This window comes from Euprymna scolopes, chromosome 6, assembly GCF_053919585.1.
Source record: "Euprymna scolopes isolate OS-2025 chromosome 6, ASM5391958v1, whole genome shotgun sequence".
NCBI lineage: Eukaryota > Metazoa > Mollusca > Cephalopoda > Sepiida > Sepiolidae > Euprymna > Euprymna scolopes.
Genome location: NC_136487.1, coordinates 44,092,878 through 44,108,960, shown reverse-complemented (window position 1 = coordinate 44,108,960; position 16,083 = coordinate 44,092,878). Strand labels below are relative to the sequence as shown.

At 33.5% G+C, this 16,083-nt stretch overlaps 1 protein-coding gene across 28 annotated transcripts in view; it reads left to right on the top strand.

Annotated features, from left to right (window-relative positions):
* Window positions 1-16,083, top strand: part of LOC145277622 (uncharacterized) — a 166,580-nt gene that overhangs the window by 99,934 nt on the left and 50,563 nt on the right. For all 28 annotated transcript variants that reach the window (XR_013868180.1, XR_013868173.1, XR_013868175.1 and 25 more), the window contains 2 exons: window positions 10,103-10,210; window positions 12,427-12,495. Coding sequence is in view for 12 of the 28 variants with exons in the window: in XM_080129169.1 (XP_079985295.1) it covers window positions 10,103-10,210; window positions 12,427-12,495 (177 nt within the window). In the remaining 16 variants the exon portion in view is untranslated. The remainder of the gene's footprint in view (window positions 1-10,102; window positions 10,211-12,426; window positions 12,496-16,083) is intronic.

Genomic DNA, 16,083 nt, shown 5'->3' with positions numbered 1-16,083 from the left:
ATAATGACACGACAATCGGAGCGTTTCTGATTTGGAACAAACATATGTATCGGGATTGGTATCAGACCTTTTATTTCTTGAAAGGCTTTTGTCTAGGAAATCTTGATCTAACATTAGAAATATGTTTACTTAATTACATTCAGACTAAAGCAAAATCTTATGGAATTTCAGTCATGTATACATCTCGTCAAACTAGAGAATGAAGTGGACAAAGTTAGACACTTTCGACGTTCATAACTTCAGTTGTGTAGGCTCTTGTTTTTAATTGTTTTGTTTTGTCGAATTGTAGAATTTTCCTATACATTTTTTTAAATGTTATGAATCCATTCTATAACGATTACTCTAGCGATTAATTAAGATAGTGCTATGTTTAACAATGGTCCCAAAAGAGGTTAAAATGTGGGTTCTTTGATTATGCGTAACCCTATTCTGTAGTAAATTCCTGGCAAAATATATAATTTCGTAAGTGTGAAAACATTTTCCAATTCTTCAGCACGTAAATAATTGCTAATATTTTGGGGGGAAAAGACCTAAAAATGTACAACAATTTTATTTACGTACAGAGTGACCTCCCCTTAAAAATTTCTCGTCCGAAAAATCATTAATAAAATTCATAATAATACATGCAATCCAACCATATTTAGTGCAAATAAGTTTCAATCTGACTTGTCCACCATGACTGTTCAACAATACTTGTTTCATCGCCGTTCAATGCAAAACACCTTGATACGATGTGCAAAATTGTCAATGATCCACACCCCTTCTTGACACTGTCATAATTTGTGCTCTGACGGTCGGCCCTCTTCAGCTCAGGAATCGTGCGGGGATCGTTTTGATCGATGTTATCTTTGAGATAGCTTCACAGATCAAAATCTGGAGGGTTACATTTTGATGAGTGCGAAGCTAATTCAGGATCCCGCCTGATGAGCTGATCACCAAAGTAGATCCTCATATATCTTAATAGTGGTAAAGTAAAAACTATTGGAACTTTGAAACAAGTCAGACAGAGACGAAGTTTTATTTCTACCAAATATAGTTGCATTACAGAAAGGATTGTGAATTTTTATTAACGATTACATTGTGCCATTCTAGGGCGAGCGTTAGCCTCTATTTATAACAGCGATGGGACGATTCCAATATTTTTCCCGATTCCAATACAATTACCAATTCCGATTCCTTTTGAATTTCAAAATGCAGAGTTAATTTGGAGGGGAGAGAGGGATACTGCAATAACCCCTATGATATGTGAACATAACTTTGCAAACATAAAAACCCACTTGTAAGATTGATGTATAAATTTTATTTTTACCAATACTACAAATTCAATAAACATTTATCATTTTATCATCAATACAAGTCATGGAAAATTAAGTTCTAAACAAAAACAAGCAAATAAAACAATTAGAAAGATCGTTTTTGGCATCGAAAAATAGGAACTTTTTTTTTTTTTTTTTTTCGATACCGATTCCTATTTTTCAAAAATTCCAGATTTTTTCGATTTGCGCTTCCGATTCCGATTAATTGTCTCAACGCTAATTTATAAATCAAGTTTGAGCGAAAGTAAGAGATGACTTTTGTATCTCGTACGTAGTTTGATCCCAACTGGTTTTTACAAACTTGAAGCATAAATGAAAGTATTTTCTGTTATGTGGATGAGTAAGTCACGTGACAAACCCCCGTGAATCACTTGCATTCGTTTTGTTTGTATTAATTGTAAGTCAAATTCATTTCTTTCTGTTGCTAAAACTCTCTGAGCGCTTCAGCTTTGCTTTTAGTTTTCATGGCGACTTTCACGAACAAATCACTCCATGAGAAATCATTTGACTGTTTCACGAGACACTTTGTGCGCAAACACACAAAGGAAACAATTATTTGCTTGCCTTTTCTTATCCCTTTGCCATTTCTAGATTTTGTTTTAGTATACGAATAAAAAAAATCTTCCGAATTTCACATCGCATTTCTTCTTTGAAACATTTTTTTTTTTTTAATTTGTCATCACAAATTGAACTTTTCTACGATTCTTTCTAGACCGATGCCCTTCCCAACTAATTCCTTCTATTTAAATGTTAACCTTTTCATCATGGATCAAAATGATCCCAATCGTATTTCTTTTTACAGAGAGGTAAAATCCCAATTGATATTGGCAGGGAATTGTACTAAAAATAAATTTCCTGGATTCTGAGTTGTAAATTTTTTTCACCAATTTTCAAGTGAGTCATGCAGTTTCGAAACTGAAGAATCAACGCGAAAAGCGAGGAAGAATTTATTCCTGAACAGAAAATCCCACAAGTGGCATTAAAAAAAAGACCCAAAAAAACAGAAATGCAAAAACAAAAAAAAAAAGAAAAGAAAAACATGATGCGATCGTCTCAAGCAAAAACGGGGAATCGACTGCTTCAGCTTTTGACATTATTTTTTTTTGTCTCAATTAGTTTAAACTTCGATTTATAAACAGTTTCAAATTTTGTACTTTGACCAGAAGATCAGGCTCACTCATTGGGAGGGGCCAGCTCAAGTCAATGCCATCGCAAGGCCAAAAGAGTTCAGGAGAAACTGACAATTTATCGAAGAATTATTTCACCACACAAACATTATTTACATGGAATCATCAACACACAATAAGGACCAATGTATTCTTATTTGTATAGAAATATAAATCCTCCCGTCACACAGAAGTTAGTGAGTGAAATACGTGCATTTTTTTTTCTAACGCCCAGATGAACCCATTTTAAGTTCTGGGGTAAGGCGTGGAAACAAGTTGTACATCAGACAACCTCCGCTACTTAAATAAATTCGAAAAAAAAAATCCTTCACTTTAAATCAAAAGTCAACAGTAGGTGTTTTTTTTTTCTTTCTTTAGGCCATGAGAAATGATTATGATAATTTATATATAAAAAATGTAATTACTTATGTTATTCTATGATTTTATATGAATATTTCAGTAAGATATGTATATAAACACCGAGTACGAACACTGGAGAAGCGTATTTTTATCACTTTTGGCGGAGAGCGTACACTAGTAATGAATAATTTGGTAAATTGTAGTATTGATAACGTTTCAAAATTCTTTCTCTCTACTTTATTTCATAAAAAAAAAACTCTCATTAAAAATATATATGTTCCATTTTTTTTAAATTATTCCTTGATTCATATTTGAATTCGTCTTGAAATAAAAGACCAATTCATTAATAATAAAACAAAATCCTTTGACTTTAGTTTTCATTTCCTCCTCCTCCTACTCCTCCTCTCACAGGTTTCGACTGATCTCCGCCGGCCACCGAAAGCTGCTGTCACAATCCTGAGAGCTACCCGTCGACCAGTACTGGCTTCGAAGCCACTACCCCCAAGAACCACTTACTACCCCAAACGTAAAGAGGTACCTGCCACTGGTCCTTATTACCCGTATGTCTCAGCCAGGTATTTACCTGGCAGGGTTAAGCGCCTTATAGCGCGTTATCCTAGCTATAGCTCCACTCTTGATTATGTTGATTGTGACGAAACGGATGACTTGTATCCTCGCTATTCAACCAGGTTTCGTCTCTATGATCCTGCGTATATCGGTAGACGGGCTGTAGCGCGACGTCCCCTTTATCGACATGGGTACTACCTTCCGTGGTACTCCGGATGGCGCGCTGTAGCACGTGGAAGATATATGAGATCAGTGCCCGGGCTCCATCACGGTAGGGTCTATCAACTGCCCCAACCGCTCTACAAGGTGACATAACTAATTTTTTTTCAGGTGCACTTGTGGCTTCCTTGCTACGCTTTCACTGCACTTGTTCCACTTTCTTCCTCCCCCAAAAAATCAGCGGCGAAAAAACGGACAAGAAATTCGTATTTGTATTTTTTCCATAGTTTTGATCGTAACTTTTTTTTTTTTAATCTTAATTTTTCTAATTATAATAATTTTTTATTATTTTCTGTTGTGATCGCGTGTGTTTGCGCTTCCAAAGTTGATGAATCACGTCAAATATATAATTTTTTGTTTCTATTTTTTAATACCTTGTCCTTTTCTCGCCTTAAAAAATTGCGCAGTATTTTTTTTTTTTTTTTAATATAATCGCCGCTCTGATGTTTAATTTAATTGTGATTTTCTTTCTTTTTTTTTCTCAATTTCTTTTCTATAAGAAACACATTTTTATTATTTAGCACAACGCCGAATGTTGCATGAAGCAATTCTTTGACTTATATCTTTTTTTAATTATTCCTTTATTTCTTTTTTTACTATGGAGTCACTCTACCGAGTCATTCATCGCATTACAAATGTGTCCTTTCTGAAACAAAACGATGGCTCTCATGGGTGATTTTCGCGCGTTTCTCTTTCTTCATATCTCTCTCATTCTTTCTGTCTCTTTCTCTCTTCCTTCCCCTAGCTCTTTTCTCCATCTTTCCTTCTCGTGAAGGCGCCATTGTCGCTTAACAGAATCGCCATTATTATTTCCTATTTCAGCCAAAATGTCATGTCCGTTCGGCGACCCTGAAGATCTTCCACGTAGGGGGCGGACATGGCGCCGCATGACACTGTTCACCTCTTCCCCTACCCACGCCCATCTCATTATTTTGCCGCCGTCTGATCCACCATCCGACCGCGGGGGCCCACGACGGACAACGGGGGTCAGTCGTCATTGCCAGTGTCCGAAAAAAACTTTCCTTTTTTATGTGACCCACGACAGGATTTTAGTATTCATTCCGTTGACTTACGTTAAAGGTATCGTTTGAAAATTCACTTTCCAGAATGACGTTTGAGAGATTTTGACAGTCGAACCAGATCTCCCTTTCTCCATCGTCCAATCACCCAAACTTCAATCCCATCCTTATTTTTTCTCTAACCCTATCGAACGTCGATTAGCAATCAAAAGTATTCAATAAGGACAGCATTTTCGAATCAACGTGCTTTTTCACCGCTAAAAATGTGCATTCATAGAATGTGATTCCTTTTATCTATTTTTTTTTTTTTAGTAAAATCCATGCTAATAAAAGTTTAAATATATGATTGAAAGGAATTAAGATTAAAATAGAGAGATTAAGATTAATTAATAAAATAAAAGTATATGTGTTTATTTAAATAATGTACATTGTTGCATGATTCAACGTTACATACATCGGGTTTCCTGGATTAGGCGCAATTAAGATGTTTGATAAAGTCATTATGTAGTCATGGCGACATTGTGCAACGTCTCAATTGTGATCAACCCGAAAACCCGTGGGACGTTTAATCGTACAATATTGTATAATATTGATGCAAACACTCACGTGTGTAGGTGATTTAAATTAACATAAATATTATTCTTACTTTCTAAGAATCCATGGTTTATATAAGTAACGTAATGTTTTACTAGTTACCCCTTTAGATGTTTTCTCATAACATAATAATTAGCAGTGCTTTCCCGCCGAATCATTCGAGGTTCAATTTACTGCTCAGGATTAGGGTTAAGAGATGAGTCATTTCAGAATGTTATTCTAGTGTTTTAATTAATTGAATTATACGGATAACATATATAATGTGTGTGTATGCACATGTGCAACAAATAATACGTATTAAACTGTACTTAGCTTTATGAATATTGATTTTGAAATTGACTGCGATCGACGATTCACATCTCTCACGACGTTCTATTGAAGAATCAAATTCATTCCAATTCAATCATTATTCTAAATTTGATAAGAAAAAATTCAATGAATTTCTTTAATGAAGTTTCATAAATTCATAGTTCTTTAAGTTAAACGAAAATAATATTTTTAATTTGAATTTTACTCTTCAACGAGCCAACCAGAATACCCTACTTTGCATACTCCCATTGCCAAAATACAGAGAATCGTGAAGGAGAAAGACACTTCAAAACTTCTAAAAGAATTCTAGTTTATATAATTTAACATCGTTTATTAATATTGTATATTTTACCATGTACTTAAAGATGAAAGTTTTTCATACAATATACCAAGTCCCTTTCCAATAAAACAATAAAAATACTGCCTCGATCGATCTTTATTTTTTACAGTCTCGTTTTGGATTTCTCCTTCATTTTTGATTCTGCTGTTTTATTTACCGCGGTAGAGCTAAGCACGAAGCATGTTTATCCCGCCATTTTTTTTTTCGCTTGACTTTTTTTGGATTTACTGCACATAAATTTAATGCATGTTTTCTTTTTATTATTACAAAATGCTTTCCACATGCAAATCGCGCCTTTTTTTTTTTTAATCCAGAGTGAAAATTCAGCCTTGCATGTTTTATTAAAGCCTTCGTCTCTACATGTTTTGCTCGTCTTCTATTATAAAAAACCATATCTACCAAGACGAAGTAAGTTTAGACATTTTTTAGAATGCTCATCATTAAATTCTACATTCTAAATAATTTCTATTTTCGTCAAATGCCTGTTGCTATTTTTTCGACTTGTAAGTAAAATTTTTAAGAAATCAAAAATTCCCATTTTTTAAAGATTTAAAATATCTCATTGAATAATTTGGAATAATGCCATACGTTTATTAACCCTACCCCATCTTTCGGCCATTATATATTGCACCCGATTATATAATGTACCTGACGGCCCATACGGCCAATTTATGTGGCGAAATTGGAAGTATAGCAGCACCATTATCAACATGTCACGAATTTGTCCTTGTTTCATCCGAGAAGGTAAGTTTCAGCTTTCCCAAGGAATTTCCAATAATCTCAAATCAGTGGAAATTTCTATTGACGCACGTGAGTATGTAAAAAAAAAAATATTGATGACGAAAAATTAAAACTAGAAAAATTTTAGAATTATCGATGTTCGAACTGATCAGATGAATTAGAAACAAATCGATAAACAAAAGTATTCTCTTTTTTTATTTTTTACTGGAAAAGCAAACTGTAATGAAGTTTCGAGTGGCTACCTTGGTTAGCGTCCGAGATAAAATATAAAATGTATCACCATCATGTAATTTATAATATTGGATTGAGTGTTTTTAAAATAAAAAAAAAATAGACGTGAGTATTGATCCTCTGTTTCGTAAAACACTTTTTTTTCACTAATAATAACAATTAGCACAGATATCCCGAAAAAATTCAGAGTCATAGGAAACTCCTAAAAATATCTTAGTCACCCCCTGAAGATTGAACTTTCTTTATGATCTACCGATCCACCTTCAAACCCACGGTTTGAATTCTTGCAATGCAGAGCTAACGCCTCTTTTCCTTGGTAGAGAAAAAGGAAACATGTATTCAACACCTGAGGAAGGTCGTAGGGTACAACGACCGAAACGTTGTGCTAATAATACCCAAGATGAAAATAATTGTCCGATTAATCAAAATAATATAAACAATATTGGATTAAGTTATATATATATATATATATATATATATATATATATATATAATTCTTGTTCACCCTAAGCAATGCATATTACCGCTTGTATGTAAGTGGCTACTATTTGGACTATGCGCGAGATAAGCAAGATAGCTGTTCATATTATATTTAAACTTTTCCATGTTAAGACAATGGTCTAGCAGTCTGGATGAAGAAGCTATTATAGTAGAAGGCTCTCTGACATCTAGAAACCAATGGTTTGTCGGAGCTATGTACGTCGAGGGAGTATTGGGGCAATGCGTGAATAAGAGCATATCTCATTAAAGTACTTATAAAACAAGCATTAAGCTTAATTTTCCTCAACCTAATAACTGATCAGTTCGATATGAAATATCGGTAACAAACGACATTCATTTTCAATTAAAAAAAAAAAAAAACAAGAAAATAAATTTTCTCAAGTTTTATTTTTTGAATTTAATATTTTGCAAGCTGATTGTCTTCGACAAAATTAACCCTCTAATACCAAATCTGCTGCACTGAGAGTTCAGTTTTGGCACACCGATATTGATTTATCCACCCAATTTATGTTTTAAAATACAATAAAGAATTACATGAAATTTATTAATGGAGAATGCCTCAATTTGCCCTTGATTTTTTAAATTATTTTCGTACTTTTTTTTTTATAAAAGAAAACAAGATATAATTGTTAATATTTTTTTGTTTGAAATTTGATAATTTTATATAAAGTGACCTGATTTATGAAAATATTTGATGGCGATTAAAACAACTTTTATTTTTATTAAAGAATTCAAATTCTTTTTTATTGTAAGATATGAAAAGAAAACTATGGAATCGTCTAGAAAAAAAATGCCATAAATTGGATTTTAATTTGCATCCTATAAGCACTAACACATCAATTTAATAACTTAATTTAATCAGGCATTTAATAATAATTATTATTAAGATTAAGCTAATTGATAATGAGTAACTTGTAGCAGAAACATAAATCGCTAAACAAAACAATCGCTTTTACAGGTTTGGTCTTTGACTAAATTAATCCCGCAGTTGTTTCCGAACGAAATAAAATGTTTTCTATTTTAAATAAAATGGTAAACTCCGATGAGAAAATAAAAAGCAACTATCAAAGGCTGAAATTCCCAGCAGTGGAATTGGGTGTCTTCCGATAAAATAAGGATTCGCTTGGAAAGGATCTGATTCCCTTTCTGGTAAGGCTCGGGGTGAACATGGTCCCAAAAGAACAAATCCCCCTCCCCGGCTTTTTCCCCAATTCTTCCTTCTTCTTCATTACTTCTGTTTATGTTGCATTAGTCTTTAGCAATTTCTTCTTCTTCTTCTTCTTCTTCTTCTTCTCCTTCTTCTTCTTCTTCTTCTTCTTCTTCGTCTTCTTCTTCTTCTTCTTCTTCTTCGTCTTCTTCTTCGTCTTCTTCTTCGTCTTCTTCTTCTTCTTCTTCGTCTTCTTCTTCTTCTTCTTCTTCTTCTTCGTCTTCTTCTTCTTCTTCTTCTTCGTCTTCTTCTTTGTCTTCTTCTTCTTCTTCTTCTTCTTATTATTATTATTATTATTATTACCTTTCCATCTTCTTTTCTGTATAATTTTTAGTCTATTTCTCTCTATAATCTCATTCCCTTCTCTTTCTCACTTCCTATTCACCCCTAAAAATATCTTACTTTACTATTTATGCATCAGGAAAATAATAACCCAAGAAAAACAAATATATACGAGGGTCATCCTAAAAGTAAAGCCACCTATTTTTTGAAATCAAGAAGTTTAAGTGCCTCGAAGACGGGAGTGGTTAAAACGAGCGACCTTTTGTGCTCCAGAATTTATTTTTTATACGTAGTCACTCATTATTCTCAATATAATTTTATACGTAGTCACTCATTATTCTCAATATAATTTTATACGTAGTCTCTCATTATTCTCAATATAATTTTGCCAGAGATGAACGACGGCTGTGCATGAACGTCCAGAGCGAGGTTCGTTTCAAAAACTAAAGTCTCCTATTTTCTTTTAACTCAAAAAGTTGAAGAACTATGAAAACGTGAGTGGAACATTTTATTGCCCCAGAATTTATTTTTATACATATTCACCACTGTTGTAAAGGAATTTAGTCTCTGCCTTAGCGCACGTCAATGGCAGGGGGTTGCTATTTAGAGCCTCACACTGTCAGTATCTGCAACCGAAAGATGAAACTTTCAGGGCATGAATGCATGTCGGTCATCATAATGCAATTTCCAATCCCCCCTCTGATCCATTCGAATGGAATAAAAATAGGAGACATTACTTTTGGAACGCCCTTTGTATTTTTTACCATTTTGCTGGATAATTAGACATGGCCAGGCGGACAAGAAAACCATTCTTAACATAGTGAAAGAGGGATGGCTTTCAAGTTATCTGAGACTAAGATTATCATTAATCAGAAGGGGCCATATGTTTGTCACCGTCGCTCCATCTGAGGAGCAAAAACTAGAAGTCAAAAAGAACAAAAAATATTGACTATAACTAAATGATTCGAGTTAAATAAGTCCTTGATAGTTGCTTTTTTGTTGTTGCTATTGACTTGAATATCAATACTTTTTTCCTGTTAAATTGTAAAAAAAAAAAAAAAAAATCTTTGACGATTATTTCTTCATCTTCGAACCTGTAGAAGCGAAATGTAACGTGATAGTAGATCATAGACCAATAATGTTGCTGAGCTTTAGCCAGATAGAAATGTAGTGAATAATTTAGTAAAGCTTTTTTAAAAAAAAACTTGTGCATTTCTATTGCTTCATTGTGAATGTTATTTCCCATCCAGGCGCTGTTGGTGGGCGAAGATAAACTGGATGACCCCGACCGCCCACGCCCACGGAAACCAAGGACTCGGTATTATGCCGAGAAACTGAAAAAAATGGATGATGATAAGGTAAACGCAGTCATCGGATGATCCACAATAGCAATGACTTTTCCATGAAATTTTAATATCATCTCAAATGGTTTGGCGAGTTCAAATCAGAAGTGTTCACGTCGATGATTACATTATTTGGTTACCAAATTTAATTCGATCACATTGTGTTTTTGAACCAGCGTCTTTAAACCCATTAAGTCCTGCTCTCTTATAAATAGTATACCAAATAATTTCTTTAAAAATAAATCTTGCTCTCTGACTTCGTCGGCCGGTTTGCCATGCCAAATGAAGGTGTAGTCTTCACTAAGGCCGGTCTTTTGCAATGCGGCGATGTCCACTTTAAGGCTAAACAGTTTATTGTTGACAAGTGCTGTCATGCGAGGATAGTCTACAGCTCGCGCGCCAATTGTTAGACTGGTTGTCATCGTCCTGGCGTATCACGGAACGAGCTTCAATGCAGGCTTCTTGATTGCCTTTGATTTCTTAATGGATTTATTGCCTGGTGCAGGATTTACATAGCACCTGTCAAACCTTCCAGGAAGCCCATGATAAGGTAGCACTTAACTGACCAAGGGCTGCGTAACTTAAGCAAGTGGCAGATATGATGCTCTATTCCACTGACAGAAATGGGCCCTAAACGTTTGCTCTACGCTAATTTGAGCAATGAACCACGGTAACTAAATTATTTCTTGCATTTTGCCGTCGCCGCTTTTCGGAGACGCTGAAGTTCTCTTCAGGTACAGTGTCTGTGCAACATGTCATAGAGGCTGTCGTCTTTGAAGCGAATCCCTGCTCTCCATGTCGTCAGTTTTGTCCAAAGAAAGGTCAGGTACCAATGCGGCTTGGACACTGTCGAGATCGCATGTGTTGTCAGAGCGAAGCTGTAGTCAACAACGAACCGCCTTAGGGACTCCGACTCCGGATTTAACCTTGAGGTTGACTCTTTAAGTCTCACCTCCAATGGGTGAACTATAAGACAGCAGTAGTTTAAAATCGGAGCTTTCCTTCCCATAAGTGGTTGGTCTTTCTGAACTGTCAAGCATCGTCCACCTGGAACTACTAATTTTAAGATGCCAGTTACTCGCCTGATGAACACCCTCCTGTCAATAATACAGGTTCGCCGGGCTTAGTGATTAAATCACACGAAAAGGCTGAAAGCAGGCCTAAATTGTCAGAGGCTATAAATTTGAGCAGCCTTGGGACTATTTTAGGATAGTGGGAGCTCGTCCCCACTTCCATTTCCGGCGATAAGATAATGTATAATAGTACTGCTTACTGCATAATTTCCCTGAATAAAGGATAAAATTCGTCTATATTCATCGACTTCTCTCCGAGAGTTGTTGAAACTCTATTAAAATTTCTTGTGAAATTTGTTCGATGATGTATGAATTTATATAAATGAGCCTTGTAATCGTAATCCATTAACTTAAAAAAATAAAATGTAGCTCTTTGTCTGAACAGCTTTGCTCTTTACCATAACGTATAAATGTTATCTTGAATATATAGCCTCGTTTTCTAAAATATATCATACTACTCTGATTTCTGATTTAACATGTAACTTGATTGTATATGATTTTCTAAAATATATCACATGTACCCAGTGTCCTAATATTTATAAGAGAGTCATAGTTTATTTTCTAACAAATAAATAAAATAACGTTTTTTTTTTCTTTCAATTTGTGTATTCTAACTCATTCTAGTCACTACACAAATTTTTAACTCAATAGTAAGAATTTTAGAAACCCTGGGACTTAATGAATTAAATTAAAAAAAAAAATGAATTCATTAAAAGAATTTATTTATTATTATCAACACTTTATAAAAACATAATGATCAATATTTTAAAATTATTGATCATCCAACAATGTTTGCTCTTAGATATAAGTAAAACGACGCTGATTTAAAAGTCTGATCGATTTATTTTTTTTATTAATAAAAATTAAAATTTCCCTAAAAGTCATTGAAGGATTTTCTCCGTGTCTGTTTTTTTGTTTTGAAACATAAAATAATTTGTGCTTAGACTTTTTTGTTGTTGTTTCATTTTTAGAAAAATCATTTTAAATCTTTCAGGTATACTCGACTTTCTCGCTGCGTGTTCCCCCCTTTTTATTTCTTTCTCTCCTTCTTTGTTTCTTTATCTTTTGCGCGTATCACCAAAAAATTAGAAAGAAAAGAAAACGCAAATGGCGTGCGCCTTTGTGGAACAAAAACTGAAATGTTGTCTTATCTTTTAGGAGCAACTATCGTCAATCATGGCCACCACTCCCAAAACAAGAACTTTGAAAGCTTCAAAACCACCGAACGTAAGTGTATTGTCGTAATAACAAATATCAATACCTGTTTTTTTTTTTTATTATTTTTGTTATTTTCTTTTTACAAATATCTGAAAACTTACCGATCGCAAGAGTCATTTCATCATACATCCGGATCGCTAAGATGTTTCGATGTGAATTTAAAAAAACAGACAAGATTATTTATTTTGAATCAAAATATCCTTTTCGTTCGTGATTCATATTTCACCAAAGAATTAATATTTTCAAGTTATTTTGCTACCACAATTTCTATCATATTCGTCGTAATATCATTCGATTTATTTCGTGTCATTCGATATCACAATAAAAGTATTTCAAAAATAATTTCATGTTGAAAAAAAAAAAGATCGTTTGGTTACATAAAATGCTTGCTTAAACAACATATATATATATATATATATATACATATATATATATATATATATATATATATATATATATATATATATATATGCAGCAGTTTTTCTCTTATACCATTTTCTCTTTCGGAGACTGTCCTCGACAATAAAGCTGAAAACGTATACATAGGTTTGATTAACACCACTTTGTCGAGGAGACCAGCCATGCATCGCTCTGAAAACAGCTAAATTTAACGACTTGACTAATCAGCATTCCTGTCCCCTATCCAATTTAGGAAGATTTTAGTTAACAATGTATCTATACTTGAACACAATGATAAACGAAGATTTGAAATACTAGGAGCATTACTAAGAAAAACTACAAAAATTCTACTATTAATAAAATAAACTTTACCAATAGTAGTTACATCCCGAAATGTTTGTAAAGTTATTATAAATATATATTTTTTATATGTATTATATATTATAAAATTATTTTTAAAATAATTAACCAATGAAAAAATATAAACGTTGTGTCTGGCAGAAGATACCTAAATTAATGTAATTTGTTAATATGAATACGTGCGTTTTAGTGACTTGATTTCTAAGTTCAAAATGGCGTAATGTAAGCAAACTATAAGGTATTTGCAGCTTCTCTACAAATTTCCGGATTTTTTAATCATATCCAAACGCATTTTATTTCCTTTTGGTGGGTTGATTGTTACTATTCCTTCCGATGAGTTAAGAGCAAGATAGATTCACTGATTGATATAATAATTAAGTGAATGATTTTGTGATACAAAACAGATATTGTCATGAATTGTAAATGCCATCTGAATTAAAGGAATAAATTGTAAGATGGTCAATATCATGAAATTTGGAATGTAGACTTTTGTCATTTATTCATCATATGCTCTGTAATTACATTGAGCTTCTTAAGGATTCGCGCGCATAAAAATGAAATATAAGTGAATAAAGAATATTTCCACACACACACGCACACACACACACACACACACACACACACACACATATATTAAATTTCATTTTTTTTTTCAAGAAATATCAAATTTTACGACTACTCGTAATGTTTTTGTTGGGCATGATGAAATTCGATGAGATAAGGGGAGACAAATCGGGTCGAAATGTCGATATAAAAAATCAGCCTTATGTTCAGTACAGTTTAGTAGTAAAATCTTATTTTTCAAAAACTACCTGATCGATTTTCGTAATTTTTGAAATATAACATCTTCATCACGTAACGAGTACGTACATCATACTTATTTATATTATTGTAACGAGTACGTACATCATACTTATTTATATTATTGTAACGAGTACGTACATCATACTTATTTATATTATTGTAACGAGTACGTACATCATAGTTAGTTTCTGGATTTTTAATTGCCGCCATAAGTGCCAGTTTGAAAAGCACCGACGTTTTTTTTTCAGGGAAGTTGTCAAATCGTTCAGTTTAGTCTGAGGATCCTGACCTACTGCATGATTACATTTATCTGACGTGCTGGCTAAGTAAGTAATCGTGGCTCTAAACTGTAAAATCGGCCACGTATTTCTTCAGAAAGGCCTAGACACTGTTTTAAAACGTTATTAACACGTTATTTTCAATATTTTCTTTTGTAATGAAAGAAAAAAAACGGGGAAAATATTTTTATTAACACAATATAAAATTTTTATCATTTAATCCAAGGAAACAAAAGAAAACAACTATCAATCAGTTGTAAGTGATGGATTAAAAATATAGTTTCAAGAAGTGATTTTCCTGTTCGTTTTAAGTAACGTGTAATTATTGTCCACAGTTTAAAAGTTGCCTTGAATTTTGCCTTCTTTTTCCAATGAAAAAGAAAATGAAACAAATATAAGATTCTGAATAGCAAATAGTAAAACTGATTTTTATCGCTTACAATTTTAAGCAAACAACGAAAAAGAAATCAATGTTTACTGAAAAACACATCGAAATTCACCGTGATGTCGTCAGCGGTTAAAAACTTGGAATTTCTCAAAGATTGTAAACACAATAATATAAAATTTGAATTAGAAAGGTATAACTCCTTCAGAAATATTGACTTTAATCATTAATCGACTGAACTACACGCATAAATGGTTAAATACCAGCTTGAAGGTGAAATTATTAATAGTTAATGAGATAAAAATAAATGTCAGGCGAGGAGAAATGTTAATAGATCTACTGCATGTAAATTCGGGTATGTTATGCTGCAGTCAACAGAACTACAAAAAAAGGTTTAGCCTTCGGGCTAAGATCACAGTGTAGTATTTGTTCTGATGCTACGCTCCAGTTAATTTGTCCTTAGTCAATGTAGGGAAAATCCTTTTATACTAAGACAATTTTTATTTTTGCCTACTGGCAGAGTGCCCCCTTTTGGGGAGCTGGGTTTTCTCCCACATTAAAAACGACCTTGTGTCACATTTTTCTTCCGTGGGAAAGCAAATATATACCAATAGAACAAAAAAAGTGGGGTGGGGGGTCAAAAACAAATATATAGCAAATAAATGTTGTCAAAGATAAGATAACTTACTGTTCTACCTACGTGGATGAGTTTGTGTGTGTGTTTGAGCATAGTTTTTTGTGTGCGTTTTTCCTTGTTTTAAACAAAGCGCGTGTCCAGTATGTTCATCCAAAATGAAGGCAAAGCATAGCTGCCATAAGCATTGCACGGGAGCCTTTAATAATCTCTCTCGAAAAAAAAATCAAAATATTGGTAGAAACACATCCAATAAATGTCATCAAGTGTGCGAAAATGTAATGTTCTAACAGTATTTTGCGTTTCTTAAAGAATAAATCTGACTTTGTGTTGCTTGATGTCTATCTACCTTCATCTAACGTAAACAAAAAATAAATAAGACCCTCAAGATTCATATGAGAATTGAAAACATGTAACAGGTGCTTGCGATGGTTAACAATCACTTCTAAGTAACAGTCTTCTGCGGACTTATGGGTGAATCTTTATCACAATAAGAATGAATTAAAATAAACATTTCTACCGGCCATGCCGAACGGAACGAAAACAATCTGCCCACTTGGATCAAATATAGAGTCAAATTCGAAATTCCATAAAGATTCTCGTGTTCGACTATTAGATTCCAAGGTTCGAAAAGATGAACCGAAGAAGGTCGCAGATACATTGACCGAAAAGTTGTTTACATGACAATGAAAATAGTTGTTCGAATTATTAAATCTAATCAATTTAGGCATTTAACT